This window comes from Panulirus ornatus, chromosome 29 (genome assembly GCF_036320965.1).
Source record: "Panulirus ornatus isolate Po-2019 chromosome 29, ASM3632096v1, whole genome shotgun sequence".
Classification (NCBI taxonomy): domain Eukaryota; kingdom Metazoa; phylum Arthropoda; class Malacostraca; order Decapoda; family Palinuridae; genus Panulirus; species Panulirus ornatus.
The window spans coordinates 138,451-156,375 of NC_092252.1; the positions used below are offsets into that span (position 1 = coordinate 138,451).

General features: G+C 46.7%; 1 protein-coding gene across 1 annotated transcript in view; it reads left to right on the plus strand.

Moving 5' to 3' along the window:
- The window catches only part of bdg (sodium-dependent transporter bedraggled), a 127,982-nt gene that overhangs the window by 11,038 nt on the left and 99,019 nt on the right, over nt 1-17,925 (plus strand). Inside the window, exon 2 of the mRNA XM_071678933.1 lies at nt 16,498-17,270. Within this exon, the coding sequence (XP_071535034.1) occupies nt 16,498-17,270 (773 nt within the window). The remainder of the gene's footprint in view (nt 1-16,497; nt 17,271-17,925) is intronic.

Consider the following 17,925-nt stretch of genomic DNA (forward strand, 5'->3'; position numbering starts at 1 on the left):
TTAATGTATGTATGATTCATGGTGAGGTGCCTGAGGATTGGCGGAATGCGTGCATAGTGCCATCGTACAAAGGCAAAGGGGATAAGAGTGAGTGCTCAAATTACAGAGGTATAAGTTTGTTGAGTATTCCTGGTAAATTATATGGGAGGGTATTGATTGAGAGGGTGAAGGCATGTACAAAGCATCAGATTGGGGAAGAGCAGTGTGGTTTCAGAAGTGGCAGAGGATGTGTGGATCAGGTGTTTGCTTTGAAGAATGTATGTGAGAAATACTTAGAAAAGCAAATGGATTTGTATGTAGCATTTATGGATCTGGAGAAGGCATATGATAGAGTTGATAGAGATGCTCTGTGGAAGGTACTATGGTGTGGGAGGCAAGTTGTTAGAAGCAGTGAAAAGATTTTATCGAGGATGTAAGGCATGTGTACGTGTAGGAAGAAAGGAAAGTGATTGGTTCTCAGTGAATGTAGATTTGCGGCAGAGGTGTGTGATGTCTCCATGGTTGTTCAATTTGTTTATGGATGGGGTTGTTAGGGAGGTGAATGCAAGTGTTTTGGAAAGAGGGGCAAATATGAAGTCTGTTGTGGTATGAGAGAGCTTGGGAAATGAGTCAGTTGTTGTTCGCTGATGATACAACTCTGGTGGCTGATTCATGTGAGAAACTGCAGAAGCTGGTGACTGAGTTTGATAAAGTGTGTGAAAGAAGAAAGTTAAGAGTAAATGTGAATAAGAGCAAGGTTATTAGGTACAGTAGGGTTGAGGGTCAAGTCAATTGGGAGGTAAGTTTGAATGGAGAAAAACTGGAGGAAGTAAAGTGTTTTAGATATCTGGGAGTGGATCTGGCAGCGGATGGAACCATGGAAGCGGAAGTGAATCATAGGGTAGGGGAGGGGGCGAAAATTCTGGGAGCCTTGAAGAATGTGTGGAAGTCGAGAACATTGTCTCGGAAAGCAAAAATGGGTATGTTTGAAGGAATAGTGGTTCCAACAATGTTGTATGGTTGCGAGGCGTGGGCTATGGATAGAGTTGTGCGCAGGAGGGTGGATGTGCTGGAAATGAGATGTTTGAGGACAGTATGTGGTGTGAGGTGGTTTGATCGAGTAAGTAATAATAGGGTAAGAGAGATGTGTGGAGCCTAGGAGCCTTGAAGAATGTGTGGAAGTCGAGAACATTATCTCGGAAAGCAAAAATGGCTATGTTTGAAGGAATAGTGGTTCCAACAATGTTGTATGGTTGCGAGGCGTGGGCTATGGATAGAGTTGTGCGCAGGAGGGTGGATGTGCTGGAAATGAGATGTTTGAGGACAATATGTGGTGTGAGGTGGTTTGATCGAGTAAGTAATAATAGGGTAAGAGAGATGTGTGGAAATAAAAAGAGCGTGGTTGAGAGAGCAGAAGAGGGTGTTTTGAAATGGTTTGGGCATATGGAGAGAATGAGTGAGGAAAGATGACCAAGAGGATATATGTATCGGAGGTGGAGGGAACGATAAGAAGTGGGAGGCCAAATTGGAGGTGGAAAGATGGAGTGAAAAAGATTTTGAGTGACCGGTGCCTGAACATGCAGGAAGGTGAAAGGCGGGCAAGGAATAGATAGAGTGAATTGGATCGATGTGGTAAACCGGGGTCGACGTGCTGTCAATGGATTGAATCAGTGCATGTGAAGCGTCTGGGGTAAACCATGGAAAGTTGTGTGGGGCCGGGATGTGGAAAGGGAGCTGTGGTTTCGGGCATTATTGCATGACAGCTAGAGACTGTGTGAACGAATGGGGCCTTTGTTGTCTTTTCCTAGCGCTACCTCGCACACATGAGGGGGGAGGGGGATGTTATTCCATGTGTGACGAGGTGGCGATGGGAATAAAGGCAGTGTGAATTGTGTGCATGTGTATATAAGTATGTGTCTGTGTGTGTATATATATGTGTACATTGAGATGTGTGGGTATGTATATTTGCGTGTGTGGACGTGTATGTATATACATGTGTATGGGGGTGGGTTGGGCCATTTCCTTCGTCTGTTTCCCTGCGCTACCTCGCAAACGCGGGAGACAGCGACAAAGCAAAATGAATATAGATAAATATATATATATATATATATATATATATATATATATATATATATATATATATATATATATATGCTACCTTGCTGACAGGAAATGGGAATCAAGTATCAAATACATGTTTGAGGACAATATGTGGTGTGAGGTGGTTTGATCAAGTAATGGAGGGGTAAGAGAGAGACATATGCGTGCGTGGGCGTTTATGTATATACATGTGTATGTTGGTGGGTTGGGCCATTCTTTCGTGTTTCCTTGCGCTTCCTCGCAAACCCGGGAGACAGCGACAAAGTGTGATGAGAGAGAGAGAGAGAGAGAGAGAGAGAGAGAGAGAGAGAGAGAGAGAGAGAGAGAGAGAGAGAGAGAGAGAGAGTTACTGAACTCCGCCTGCTTTTGGTTACACGGCAAGTTAAAAGTTACCTTTGGCGAAGCTGTAATCGGTAGTTAACGAAACAGAACATAGACTTGTCAAAGAATTTCTCGCTTCTTAGGAGGCCATTTTGTCCTTACTTCTGAGTATAGCGCAGCTGCAATAGTCTCTGGTTCACTGTGAAGGGGGTCATGGGATTGTACAATAATGATATTCTTACCTACCTTCCTACCCCAGAAGTCCTTCTTGTGTGTCTGGGAGAATGTGGAACAGTTGTACGTGGGAAGGATAGATGATATGGGATCTAATGATTTATAACGAGGTTGTATGTGAAAAGAAATATCTTACTGTAGTTACAGAAACAGGATAACAAAGCACAATGCATCTCTCCCTCAGGCTCAACTGTAGGCAGGAGAAAGATGAGAAAGTAATGCCATGCAGTTCAGTAGTCAGATACTGCCATAGAAATTGAATATGTCCATCTATGCAACTGTTTAACATATATAAGGTAACGTTTCTGGTTGCACTTGTGGTTATAGTTACACAAACTCGCGAGCAAACAATTTACTTGGAATAAGGCAAAATTTTCCACCTTCTACGAAATTGTTAACTTAGGGTAATGAGAGTAAGTAAGAGCAGCAACATACCTATGTATGTTTGTAAACAGACTTAACAAGTATTTCATCAGTGTCTGTTTCTGTTAGAGCTCTTCCAAACTTACTGTTTCATATTCATTGTTGTTAGTAAGCTGTCGTCGTGATCCATTTCTTCGATATTACTTGTGAAGTCTGTAAAGTCACTCCGTCCTGTTAATTTCCTATTGTTTGGTCGGTGTCCAGACAACACAGCAATGTTTCATTTTTAATCATCACATTGAGTGTCTTCATCGACAGCTTTATTTATCTAAGTAAAAATTATTTTCATGATACAGAAAACTGACGAGAAAAATGTTAAGTATGTACAGAGAGAGAGAGAGAGAGAGAGAGAGGTGAGTGTGCGTCAGGTGTTATCATGTGTAGGCGGTCCCGTTCTTCCAGACTTGAACTAAACCTTCCACATTTGACATCCTGTTCTTGCTGTAGCAAATAGAATCAAACAGTAATTTTAGTGAATTTAGTAAGCACATCGTCATAAAGATTGGTAAAACTTATTACCAAGGTAAGACGCGACCCAAAATGTTTGTAAAGAGAACAATGGTGGTGGTCGGCAATGAGCCATAACGGGAACCAAAGCCAGGCTGCCTCCCGCTTGGCCTTAGTTGAGGCGGCAGTAGGTGGCGGGTATGATGGGCTAGGGGCCATGAACGGGTTGCTAGGTCCCTGGGCGGGATGTGCTTCGGAAGGGTCCATGGGTAGAGTGAGCTGGGGTACGCCGTGACCATGGGTGGGGTGTGCTGGGGCAGGGACCGTCGGCGAGGTGTACTGAAGTAGGGACCATGGAAGGGGTGCGTTGGTGCCTATAGGTACCATGGTCAGGGTGTTCTTGGGTAAGGACCGTGCGAGGTGGACTGGGATATGGACCATGGGTTAGATCTGCTGGTGTAGGGACCGTGGGTGGAGTGTTTGGGGTATGAACCATGGGCGGGATGTTTTGGTGTAGGGACCATGGACGGGGTGTGCTTAGGTAGGGGCCATGAGCGAGATATGCTGAGTAGCGACCATGGGCGACATTGGGTAGGACCTTGGGCGGGGTGTGCTGGAGTTGGGACCATGAGCGGGTTGTGCTGGAATAGGTGCCATGGGCGGGAAGTGCTGTGGTTGGGACCATTGGCTGGGTCTATTGGGGTAGGGATCATGGGCATGGTATGTTGGGATAAGGACCATAGGCGAGGTAGATTGGATTAGGGACCATGAGTGAGATATGGTGTGGTAGGGACCTTTGGCGAAGTATGTAGGCTCTAACCTCACAACATTACAAGGTTGTTGTGAGTGTATGACACAGCAGGCTCTGACCTCACAACATTATAAGGTTGTGAGTGTATGATACAGCAGGTTCTGACCCCACAACATTATAAGGTTGTTGTGAGTGTATGGCACGGCAGATTCTGACCCCACAACATTATAAGGTTGTTGTGAGTGTATGGCACGGCAGACTCTGACCCCACAACATTATAAGGTTGTTGTGAGTGTATGACAGCAGACTCAGACCCCACAACATTATAAGGTTGTTGTGAGTGTATGGCACGGCAGACTCTGACCCCACAACATTATAAGGTTATTGTGAGTGTATGGTACGGCAGACTCTGACTCCACAACATTATAAGGTTGTTGTGAGTGTATAACAGCAAACTCAGACCCCACTTCATAATATGACTGTTGTGGGTGTATGGCACAGCAGACTGTTGTAAATAGTATTTGTTGTATTACCTCATGAGAAGTCTAAGATTACGGCTGATGACAATGAATATGAGAGAGAGAGAGAGAGAGAGAGAGAGAGAGAGAGAGAGAGAGAGCAAAACGTAAAGAGTGAATTAAGAACAATATCTGTATCAAAACGTTTTCTGAATAGTTAATATATGAATGTGTAAAGGCTGCTTTGACCTTGCTGACCCTTCTTGGAGGAAGGAGGGGAATAATCAGGAGTTTATGGGAAAGAGGTTATCTACTGGAGGACAGTAAAAGTTATGATGCCGTTTGTGGAAGAGACATGATCTTAAAGCAGAAGTCGCTCCCTCTGGCATGGAAATCTTATGTAACGTGTGCTGTCATGGAATTCTGTATAGCATTGGGAGTGTATTATTACCATGAGCGGACTTCTCGCCCAGCAGGCATACATGATTTATCAGAAAAAGATATTGGTTGAATTTTAAAACTTTTTGATGTTTTCATCTGAAGGGTCATATTTGATTATAATAGATATCACTGAGATATTTGTCTAACCTTGATTTAAAGGTATTTTTAGGTTTCATAGAACATCTCTTAATCATTTTTCCAAAGTTTTACAACTCTACAACGGAAAAAATCACCTTTTGAAAATATACAGTTATTTCTCGTTATCAAATCTCTCTGATGAGAAGGGAGGAGTGGAAGTATAGGTAGGCAGGAGTATGGGAAGGAGGAAGAAGTGTAGGAGAGAGGGGGATGAGGGAAGAGAGTAGAAAGGAAGTGCTGTACATAGGAAGAAAGAATGCAAGGAGGAGAGAGGAGTTGGGGTAAGATTAGTGTAGGGGAGAAGAAGGATTTTAGGTAGGAAGAAAGCGTTTAGGGAGTAAAGAGGAGTGTGGGAGGGAGAAACTTTGCAGGAAGGAGGAAGGATTGTGGGTAAGAGGAGTATAGGGTTGAGGAAGGAGTGTGGGTAGGAGTATAGGGTGGAGAAAGGAGTGTGGGTAGGAGGAGCATAGGGGGAGGAAGGAGTGAGGGTAGGAGGAGTATAGGGTGGAGGAAGGAGTTTGGGTAGGAGGAGTATAGGGTGGAGGAAGAATTGTGGGTAGGAGGAGTATAGGGTGGAGGAAGGAGTGTGAGTAGGAGGAGTATAGGGTGGAGGAAGAATTGTGGGTAGGAGGAGTATAGGGTGGAGGAAGAATTGTGGGTAGGAGGAGCATAGGGTGGAGGAAGAATTGTGGGTAAGAGGAGTATAGGGTTGAGGAAGAATTGTGGGTAGGAGGAGTATAGGGTTGAGGTAGGAGTTTGGGTAGGAGGAGTATAGGGTGGAGGAAGAATTGTGGGTAGGAGGAGCATAGGGTGGAGGAAGGAGTGTGAGTAGGAGGAGTATAGGGTGGAGGAAGAATTGTGGGTAAGAGGAGTATAGGGTTGAGGAAGGAGTTTGGGTAGGAGTATAGGGTGGAGGAAGAATTGTGGGTAGGAGGAGCATAGGGGGAGGAAGGAGTGTGGGTAGGAGGAGTATAGGGTGGAGGAAGGAGTTTGGGTAGGAGGAGTATAGGGTGGAGGAAGAATTGTGGGTAGGAGGAGTATAGGGTGGAGGAAGGAGTGTGGGTAGGAGGAGCATAGGGTGGAGAAAGGAGTGTTGGTAGGAGGAGCATAGGGGGAGGAAGGAGTGAGGGTAGGAGGAGTATAGGGTGGAGGAAGGAGTTTGGGTAGGAGGAGTATAGGGTGGAGAAAGGAGTGTGGGTAGGAGGAGTATAGGGTGGAGAAAGGAGTGTTGGTAGGAGGAGCATAGGGGGAGGAAGGAGTGAGGGTAGGAGGAGTATAGGGTGGAGGAAGGAGTTTGGGTAGGAGGAGTATAGGGTGGAGAAAGGAGTGTGGGTAGGAGGAGTATAGGGTGGAGGAAGAATTGTGGGTAGGAGGAGCATAGGGTGGAGGAAGAATTGTGGGTAAGAGGAGTATAGGGTTGAGGAAGAATTGTGGGTAGGAGGAGCATAGGGTGGAGGAAGAATTGTGGGTAGGAGGAGCATAGGGTGGAGGAAGGAGTGTGGGTAGGAGGAGTATAGGGTGGAGGAAGAATTGTGGGTAGGAGGAGCATAGGGTGGAGGAAGAATTGTGGGTAGGAGGAGTATAGGGTGGAGGAGGAATTGTGGGTAAGAGGAGTATAGGGTTGAGGAAGGAGTTTGGGTAGGAGGAGTATAGGGTGGAGGAAGAATTGTGGGTAGGAGGAGCATAGGGTGGAGGAAGGAGTGTGGGTAGGAGGAGTAAAGGGTGGAGGAAGAATTGTGGGTAGGAGGAGCATAGGGTGGAGGAAGAATTGTGGGTAGGAGGAGTATAGGGTTGAGGAAGAATTGTGGGTAGGAGGAGTATAGGGTGGAGGAAGAATTGTGGGTAAGAGGAGTATAGGGTTGAGGAAGGAGTTTGGGTAGGAGGAGTATAGGGTGGAGGAAGAATTGTGGGTAGAAGTATAGGGTGGAGGAAGGAGTGTGGGTAGGAGGAGTATAGGGTGGAGGAAGAATTGTGGGTAGGAGGAGTATATGGTGGAGGAAGAATTGTGGGTAGGAGGAGTATAGGGTGGAGGAAGAATTGTGGGTAGGAGGAGTATAGAGTGGAGGAAGGAGTTTGGGTAGGAGGAGTATAGGGTGGAATGTGGGTAGGAAGAGAGAGTAAAGGGAGGAGCACAGAGTGTATCTTCAGTAGCGGGTCTTGTCACAATAACATAGATACTTCCCTATGTAATAATATTACACGTTGCTTCTTGTCTGTGACACAGTCCCTCTCTACAGTTCCTACACCCTAAGCTTGAATATTATTAGCAACATTTTGTGTTGAACTTTGTCGGAAAACTTTTGGAAGTACAAGCATCAAATGGTATTTTGGAATCCCATTTCTTATGTGTATGACTAAAGAATTTTAATCATTCTTAATATTTCATATTTCAGATCCCTAAATGTTCCCTAAACTGAAGTAAGGGCGAGAGTACAGTAGTTCGAGGTGCATTTCCTGTGACCGTTTTTGAAAATTGGAGTGAGAGAGGGAAGTATAAGGGAGAGGAAAGGAAGTGTGGAGAGGGAGGGATATGGGAGAGTGTGCCGGGGATGAACCTCCTCTTCCGGACTATTGTTTAATTAAACAAGGGAAGTCTTTGTTGATACTGTTATGTAACACCGTTTTCAGCACTACGACCTCTTGTTTCCTGCATCCTGTATGGCTCGCAGTTTTACAGGCTGTGAGAAGCCTTCCGTCCTGTACACCTGCTGGGTCCTGTAGACTGTGTGAGGCCTTCAATCTTGCATACTTCGTGCAGGATATGTGACGTCTGCCCTCCTGCATACCTGCAAGCTGTGTGAGGCCAACCGTCCTGTGCACCTGCTGGGTCCTGCAAGCTGTGTGAGGCCTGCCGTTCTGCATACCTGCTGGGTCTTGCAAGCTGTGCGAGGCCTGCCGTTGTGCATACCTGCTGGGTCCTGCAAGCTGTGTGAGGCCTGCCGTTGTGCATACCTGCTGGGTCCTGCAAGCTGTGTAAAGCCTTCCGTCCATCACACCTGCTGGGTCCTGCAAGCTGCGTGAGGCCTGCCGCTCTACGCATCTGCTCGGTCCAGCAAGCTGTGTAAGACCTGCCGTCCTGCGTTCCTGCTGGATCCTGCAAGCTGTGTGAGGCCTGACGTCTTGCGCATCTTCTGGGTCCTGCACACCTGCTGAGTCCAGCAAGCTGTGTGAGTCCTGCCGTCCTGCACACCTGTTGGGTTGAGCAAGCTGTGTGAGGCCTGCCCTCCTGCACACCTGTTGGGTCCAGCAAGCTGTGTGAGGCCTGCCGTCGTGCACTCATGTTGGGTCCAGCAAGCTGTGTAAGGCTTGCCGTTGTGCACTCCTGTTGGGTCCAGCAAGCTGTGTAAGGCTTGCCGTCGTGCACTCCTGTTGGGTCCAGCAAGCTGTGTAAGGCTTGCCGTCGTGCACTCCTGTTGGGTCCAGCAAGCTGTGTGAGGCCTGCTGTCTTGCACACCTGTTGGGTCCAGCAAGCTGTGTGAGGCCTGCCGTCTTGCACACCTGTTGGGTCCAGCAAGCTGTGTGAGGCCTGTCGTCCTGCACTCCTGTTGGATCCAGCAAGCTGTGTGAGGCCTGCCGTCCTACACACCTGTTGGGTTCAGCAAGCTGTGTGAGGCCTGCCGTCCTGCACACCTGTTGGGTTCAGCAAGCTGTGTGAGGCCTGCCGTCCTGCACTCCTGTTGGGTTCAGCAAGCTGTGTGAGGCCTGCCGTCCTGCACACCTGTTGGGTCCAGCAAGCTGTGTGAGGCCTGTCGTCCTGCACATATGCTGGGTCCAGCAAGCTGTGTGAGGCCTGCCGTCGTGCACACCTGTTGGGTCCAGCAAGCTGTGTGAGGCCTGCTGTCCCGCACACCTGTTGGGTTCAGCAAGCTGTGTGAGGCCTGCCGTCCCGCACTCCTGTTGGATCCAGCAAGCTGTGTGAGGCCTGCCGTCCTACACACCTGTTGGGTTCAGCAAGCTGTGTGAGGCCTGCCATTCTGCACACCTGTTTGGTCCAGCAAGCTGTGTGAGGCCTGCCGTCCTGCACATATGCTGGGTCCAGCAAGCTGCGTGAGGCCTGCCGTCCTGCACACCTGTTGGGTCCAGCAAGCTGTGTGAGGCCTGCTGTCCTGCACATATGCTGGGTCCAGCAAACTGTGTGAGGCCTGCTGTCTTGCACACCTGTTTGGTCCAGCAAGCTGTGTGAGGCCTGCCGTCGTGCACCGTTGGTCCAGCAAGCTGTTTGAGGCCTGCTGTCTTGCACACCTGTTTGGTCCAGCAAGCTGTGTGAGGCCTGCCGTCCCACACACCTGTTGGGTCCAGCAATCTGTGTGAGGCCTGCTGTCCCGCACACCTGTTTGGTCCAGCAAGCTGTGTGAGGCCTGTCGTCTTACACACCTATTGGGTTCAGCAAGCTGTGTGAGGCCTGCCGTCCTGCACACCTGTTGGGTCCAGCAATCTGTGTGAGGCCTGCCGTCCTGCACATATGCTGGGTCCAGCAAGCTGTGTGAGGCCTGCCGTCGTGCACACCTGTTGGGTCCAGCAAACTGTGTGAGGCCTGCCGTCCTGCACACCTGTTGGTTTCAGCAAGCTGTGTGAGGCCTGCTGTCCTGCATTCCTGTTAGGTCCAGCAAGCTGTGTGAGGCCTGCTGCCTTGCACACCTGTTTGGTCCAGCAAGCTGTGAGAGGCCTTCCGTCCTGCACACCTATTGGGTCCAGAAAGCTGTGTGAGGCCTTCCGCCCTGTGCATCTGATAGGCCCTGCAAGCTGTGTGAGGCCTACTGTAATGCAAACCTGCTGGGTCCCGCAACCTGTGTGAGGCCTGCCGCTGGGTCCTGTAGACTGTGTGAGGTCTTCCTGTCCTGCACACATGCTAGGTCTAGCAAGCTGTGTGAGGTCTCCTGTCTTGCACATCTGCTGGGTCCTGCAAGCTGTGTGAGGCCTGCCATCCTGCAAAACTGTTGGGTCTTGCAAGCTGTGTGAGGCCTGCCACCTTGCCCTCCTGCTGGGTCCTGCAGACTATGTGAGTTTTGCCGTCCTGCACATATGCTGGGTTCAGCAAGCTGTGTGAGGTCTGCCGTCCTACACATATGCTGGGTCCAGCAAGCTGTGTGAGTCCTGCTGTCTTGCTCACCTGCTGGGTCCTGCAAGCTGTGTGAGGGCTGCCATCCTGCATACTGCTAGGTTCTGCAATCTGTGTGATGCCTGCTGTCCTGTACACATGCTGGGTCCAGCAACATGTGTGAGGCCAGCCATCCTGCACACCTGCTAAGTCTTGCAGACTGTGTGAGACCTGCTGTCCTGTGCATCTGCTGGGTCCTGCAGAATGTGTGACACCTGCCCTCCTGCACATCTGCTAGGTCCTGCAAGCTGTGTGAGGCCTGTTATCTTTCGCATCTGCTGGGTCCTGCAAGTGGTGTGAGTCCTGCCATCCTGCAGACCTTTTGGGTCTAGCAAACTGTGTGAGGCCTGCCATCCTGCACACCTGGGTCCAGCAAGTTGTGTGAGGCCTGCCATCCTGCACATCTGCTGGATCCTGCAAGCTTTATGACCCCTGCCATAGTACACACCTTCTGGGTCCAGCAGGCTGTGTAAGGCCTGCCATCTTGTGCAGCTGCTAGGTCATGGAGACTCTGTGAGACCTGCCATCCTGCACACCTTCTGGGTCCAGCATGCTGTGTAAGGCCTCCCGTCTTGCACTCCTGCTGGTTCCTGCAGGCTGTGTGAGGCCTGTTGTCCTGCACACTAGCTGGATCCTACAAGCTGTGTGAGGCCTACCTTCTTGCATACCTGCTTGGTCCTGCAGGCTGTGAGGCCTACCATCTTGCAAACCTGCTGGTTCCTGAAGGCTATGTGATGCCTGCTGTCCTGCTGGTTCCTGCAGGCTGTGTGAGGTCTTCCATCGAGCACACCTGCTGGGTCCTGCAAGCTATGTGAGGTCTGCCATCCTGCGCACCTGTTGGTTTGTGCAGGCTGCATGAAGCCTGCCATCCTGCAAACCTGCTGGATCCTTCAGGCTATGTGAGGCCTACCATCCTTTGTACCTGCTGGGTCCTGCAGGCTGTGTGAGGCCTGCCTTCCTGCATACCTGCTGGGTCCTGCAGGAGGCCTGCTGTTCTGCATACCTGCTGGGTCCTGTAGACTACAAGTCTGCACCGTACCATGATAGAGTGTATGTCCTCACATAGCATGATGATATGTACATCCTTGCCATAGCAAGGTACACTGTACACATCCTTAGCATAGCATGGTAGTGTTTGCATCTATGCCATAGCATGATGGACTTTACAAGTCCTTACCATAGCATCGTAATGTGTGCGTCCATGCCATAGCATGGTAGGCTGTACAAGTCCTTACCATAGCATGGTTGTGTGTATATCCTTGCCATAGCATGGTAGTTGTATGTCCTTATCATAGCATGGTAGTATGTATTTCCTGACCATAGCATGGTAGACTGAACAAGTCTTTGCCATAGTATGGTAGTGTGTTTTTTCTTGCTATCATAGCATGGTAGGCTGTACAGTGCCATACCATAGCATGGTAGTGTGTAAGTCCTTGCCATAGGATGGTAGACTGTACAAATCCTTACCATAGTATGCTAGTGTGTACATCCTAACCATAGCGTGGTATGCTGTACAAGTCTATGCTCGAGCTAGTTCACCAAATCATTCCATTGTGTTGCATATTATCAAGATTTTTATCATAAGATTCCCTTTATTTACTGTTTGAAGGGACTTCTGCCTGTCAGTAGCTCTTGAAACTTTAGGTTATGTCTGATTAGCAGAATCCTCTCTTCCTTTACTCTTCTTTCCTTCCTTTCTACCTATTATGTATTCCATGGGGAATGCATAATGTAAGCCTCCTTCATGTTCAGCTTTATCTCAGCATTACCTGTAATATATGATCTGACTGTATCCCATCATTACCTGTAACATATGATTTGACTTTATCATAGTTGTACCTGTAATATAGGGTTTAACTTTATCCCAACAGTACTTGTGATATAGGATTTCACTTTTTCCCAGCAATATCTGCAGTATATGGTTTGACTTTATCTCAGCAATACCTGCACTGTATACTGTGACAATATCCCAGCAATACCTGTAATATATGGTTTTGATTTATCCCAGCAATATCTGTAATATATGGTTTGACTTTATACCAGCAATACCTGTAACTTATGGTTTTGACTTTATCCCAGCAATACCTCTGATATATAGTCTGACTTTAGCCCAGCAATACCCATAATATATGCTAACTTTATACAAGCAATAGCTGTTGTATATGGTTTGACTTTATCCCAGCAATACCTGTGATATATAGTCTGACTATCCCAGCAGTACCCATAATATATGGGTTGGCTTTATACCAGCAGTACCTATTGTATATGGTTTGACTTTATCTCAGCAATACTTGTAATATATGGTTTGCCTTTATCTTGGCAAACCTATAATGTATGGTTTGGATTTACCAAAACAATACTTGTAATATATGGTTGACTTTCCTTGTGTCATGCCTAAATTGCTGTTGTTGGCAATTATTACTGATCCAGTAAGACAGATGAGAACCACTCTTCTTTTCTGCTACTGGTCCATCATCTTCATCTCTTATGGACAAATGTCTCAATCTCCCCTCTCCTGCCACTGGTCTACCATCCTCATCCCTTATTGGACATATGTCTACCACTTTCTTCTCTCTTGCCAGTGGCCTACCATCCCCATCCATTATTGGACAAGTGTCTACCACTTTCTCCTCTCTTGCCACTGGTCCATCATCGTCATCCCTTATTGGACAAATATCTACCACTTTTTCCTCTCTTGCCACTGGTCCATTGTCCTCATCCATTATTGGACAAATGTCTACCACATTCTCCTTTCATGCAATAGTTCCCTCATCTCAACCCTTATTGGACATATGTCTACCACTTTCTCCTCTCTTACCAGTGGCCTACCATCCTCATCCATTATTGGACAAGTGTCTACCACTTTCTCCTCTCTTGCCACTGGTCCATCATCGTCATCCCTTATTTGACAAATATCTACCACTTTTTCCTCTCTTGCCACTGGTCCATCATCCTCATCCATTATTGGACAAATGTCTACCACATTCTCCTTTCATGCAATAGTTCCCTCATCTCAACCCTTATTTGACAAATATCTACCACTTTCTCCTCTCTTGCCACTGGTCCATCATTCTTATCCCTTATGGACAAATGTCTATCAATCTCTCCTCTCCTGTTGCTGGCTTATCATCTTCATCCCTTATTGGACAGATGTCTACCATTTTCTCCTTTCTTGCCACTGATCCATCATCCTCAGCCTCTATTGGACAAATGTCTACCACTTTCTCCTTGCCATTGGTCCATTATCCTCATCCCTTATTGGACAAATGTCTGCCTCTCTCTCTCTTCTCTTGCCATTGGTCCATCATCCTCATCCCATATTACACAAATGTCTACCTTTTTCTTCTATCATGCCATTGGTCCGTCATCCTTATCCTTTATTGGACAAATGTCTACCACTTTCTCCTCTCCTGCCTCTGATCCATCATCCTCATCCCTTATTGGATAAATGTCTACCACTCTCTCTTCTCCTGCCACTGGTCCATCACCCTCATTCCTTATTTGACAAATTCCTCCCACTTTCACCTCGTCTTCCACTGTCCATCATCATTATCCCTTATTAGTCATATATCCACCATTTTATCTTCTGCTATTCGTCCATTATTCTTATCCCATATTTGACAAATGTCTGCCATTCTTTCCTCGCCTGCCACTGGTCCATCATCCTCATCCCCTATTGGATAAATATCTACCACATTCTCCTCTTTTGTCACTGGTCCATCATCCTCATCCCTTATTGGACAAATGTCTACCACTTTCTCCTTTCCTGTCACTGGTCCATCATTGTCATCCCTTATTGGACAAATGTATACCACTTTCTAATCTCCTGTAACTGGTCCATCATCCTCATCCATTATTAGGCTATTGTGATCAGGTTTTGTTGCTCAGTGTTTCATCTGTTTGCTTTTTTGATGGTTTTCACTTCCTTTTTCATCTTCTTGGATGATCTTTGGTTGATAAGATTTCAGTGACTTTATATTATTATCATTGTTGTAGTAGTGTCAAGTGTTTCTGCTTCGTTATTTCAAAACCTTTACAGATATTATATACCCATCATTTTATAATTATGTTAACCTCTGTTGTTTCATTCATCCTCCAAGACTGTTTACGTCTCCATTCCATCTCATTGATGTGCGGGGTATAGTGTCTTCCAGTACAAAAACAGACTTGTACTTAATATATAATAATCATCTTCTACATCCCTAAGCCTGATTAAGTGTTCTTTAACTGAAAATTAACTCCTGATAATTGTATTGATGTCTAAGCCTGATTAAGTATTCTTTAACTGAAAATTAACTCCTGTTAATTGTATTGTATTTGAGAGTGTGAAGGCATGTACAGAGCATCAGATTGGGGAAGAGCAGTGTGGTTTCAGAAGTGGTAGAGGATGTGTGGATCAGGTGTTTGCTTTGAAGAATGCATGTGAGAAATACTTAGAAAAGCAAATGGATTTGTATGTAGCATTTATGGATATGGAGAAGGCGTATGGTAGAGTTGATAGAGATGCTCTGTGGAAGGTATTAAGAATATATGGTGTGGGAGGCAAGTTGTTAGAAGCTGTGAAAAGTTTTTATCGAGGATGTAAGGCATGTGTACGTGTAGGAAGAGAGGAAAGTGATTGGTTCTCAGTGAATGTAGGTTTGCGGCAGGGGTGTGTGATGTCTCCATGGTTGTTTAATTTGTTTATGGATGGGGTTGTTAGGGAGGTGAATGCAGGAGTTTTGGAAAGAGGGGCAAGTATGAAGTCTGTTGTGGATGAGAGAGATTGGGAAGTGAGTCAGTTGTTGTTCGCTGATGATACAGTGCTGGTGGCTGATTCATGTGAGAAACTGCAGAAGCTGGTGACTGAATTTGGTAAAGTGTGTGAAAGAAGAAAATTAAGAGTAAATGTGAATAAGAGCAAGGTTATTAGGTACAGTAGGGTTGAGGGTCAAGTCAATTGGGAGGTAAGTTTGAATGGAGAAAAACTGGAGGAAGTAAAGTGTTTTAGATATGTGGGAGTGGATCTGGCAGCGGATGGAACCATGGAAGCGGAAGTGGATCAGAGGGTGGGGGAGGGGACGAAAATCCTGGGAGCCTTAAAGAATGTGTGGAAGTCGAGAACATTATCTCGGAAAGCAAAAATGGGTATGTTTGAAGGAATGGTGGTTCCAACAATGTTGTATGGTTGCGAGGCGTGGGCTATGGATAGAGTTGTGCGCAGGAGGGTGGATGTGCTGGAAATGAGATGTTTGAGGACAATGTGTGGTGTGAGGTGGTTTGATCGAGTAAGTAATGTAAGGGTAAGAGAGATGTGTGGAAATAAAAAGAGCGTGGTTGAGAGAGCAGAAGAGGGTGTTTTGAAATGGTTTGGGCACATGGAGAGAATGAGTGAGGAAAGATTGACCAAGAGGATATATGTGTCGGAGGTGGAGGGAACGAGGAGAAGTGGGAGACCAAATTGGAGGTGGAAAGATGGAGTGAAAAAGATTTTGTGTGATCGGGGCCTGAACATGCAGGAGAGTGAAAGGAGGGCAAGGAATAGAGTGAATTGGATTGATGTGGTATACCGGGGTTGACGTGCTGTCAGTGGATTGAATCAGGGCATGTGAAGCGTCTGGGGTAAACCATGGAAAGTTGTGTGGGGCCTGGATGTGGAAAGGGAGCTGTGGTTTCGGGCATTATTGCAGGACAGCTAGAGACTGAGTGTAAACGAATGGGGCCTTTGTTGTCTTTTCTTAGTGCTACCTCGCACACATGAGGGGGGAGGGGGATGGTATTCCATGTGTGGCGAGGTGGCGATGGGAATGAATAAAGGCAGACAGTGTGAATTGTGTGCATGGGTATATATGTATGTGTCTGTGTGTGTATATATATGTGTACATTGAGATGTATAGGTATGTATATTTGCGTGTGTGGATGTGTATGTATATACATTGTGTATGGGGGTGGGTTGGGCCATTTCTTTCGTCTGTTTCCTTGCGCTACTCGCAAATGCGGGAGTCAGTGACAAAGCAAAATAAAAATAATAAAAAAATAATTGTATTGATGTGTGTGTTTCACCAGAATTTTAATTTCAGTGGTGATGTATCAGAATTAACCTAACTAACATTTTACATCTTCCTCAGTCAAGGAGGCCGTCGTCGTCCATCAAGGCACTATCGAAACTCATCTGTGGAGCATTATGACCCTCCTACTGAGCCCTCAGCACCCTTAAGTCTGGAGGTGGAGGTGGGCGGGTACCTTCCCATTAGTCCAGTGAACCTAGATTCCGAGCTTTATACACTCAGTTCCCCACCTAGTTTGGTGACGGAGGGGACAGAGGGGACATGGGAAGTGGCAGCTGCAATTCCTCGTCCCAGCTTCACGTCCTCTGCCCACGTCCAGCGCCTCAGTTCCAGTCACCATGCACACAGTATCACTGCTTCACCAGGAGGAGAAGGAGAAAGTTCTGAGGCATCTAGGGATGCAGCAGAGATAAGAAGGGCTCATAGAAGATCTGATCATGTATCAGGTGATACTAATAGTAATAGTAATAACAGCAACAGTAGTGATAGTAGCAATGTGCCCAGCACCAGTTCATCCAGTAGTGGTAGAGTGAACAGCACCATTACCAATGAGGCACACCACAGAAGTAGTAACAACACCCTTGAGGGCACCAGAAGGAGCAGCCACATCAGCCAGGGAGGTAACACAAATATCACTGAAAGAAGTAGCAGAAGTAATGAAGAGAATACTAGAAATACCAACAGTAGTGAGAGAAACAACAGAAGTAACAGCAACAGAGATAACAGAAGTAACAGGAACAGAGACAACAGAAATAGCAGCAGCAGAGACAGTGGAAGTAGCAACAGCAGAGACAACAGTGAGCAACAGAACCCCAGGAGGAATGCTTACACAGGTTGGTGTTTTGTGGTATTTTTTCCTGTATATCTTTTCTGTGATGGTTATAACAGTTTTTTGCTACTACATTTCCATTCCATAACTATCCTAGGAATTATAACTTTCTCCATTCCTGTTTACATTATTATTATCATTATTATTATTACCATAGGGTAATATCATAGGGTGGGGGAGGGGGCGAAAATCCTAGGAGCCTTGAAGAATGTGTGGAAGACGAGAACATTATCTCGGAAAGCAAAAATGGGTATGTTTGAAGGAATAGTGGTTCCAACAATGTTGTATGGTTGCGAGGCGTGGGCTATGGATAGAGTTGTGTGCAGGAGGGTGGATGTGCTGGAAATGAGATGTTTGAGGACAATGTGTGGTGTGAGGTGGTTTGATCGAGTAAGTAATGTAATGGTAAGAGAGATGTGTGGAAATAAAAAGAGCGTGGTTGAGAGAGCAGAAGAGGGTGTTTTGAAATGGTTTGGGCACATGGAGAGAATGAGTGAGGAAAGATTGACCAAGAGGATATATGTGTCGGAGGTGGAGGGAACGAGGAGAAGTGGGAGACCAAATTGGGGGTGGAAAGATGGAGTGAAAAAGATTTTGTGTGATCGGGGCCTGAACATGCAGGAGGGTGAAAGGAGGGCAAGGAATAGAGTGAATTGGAT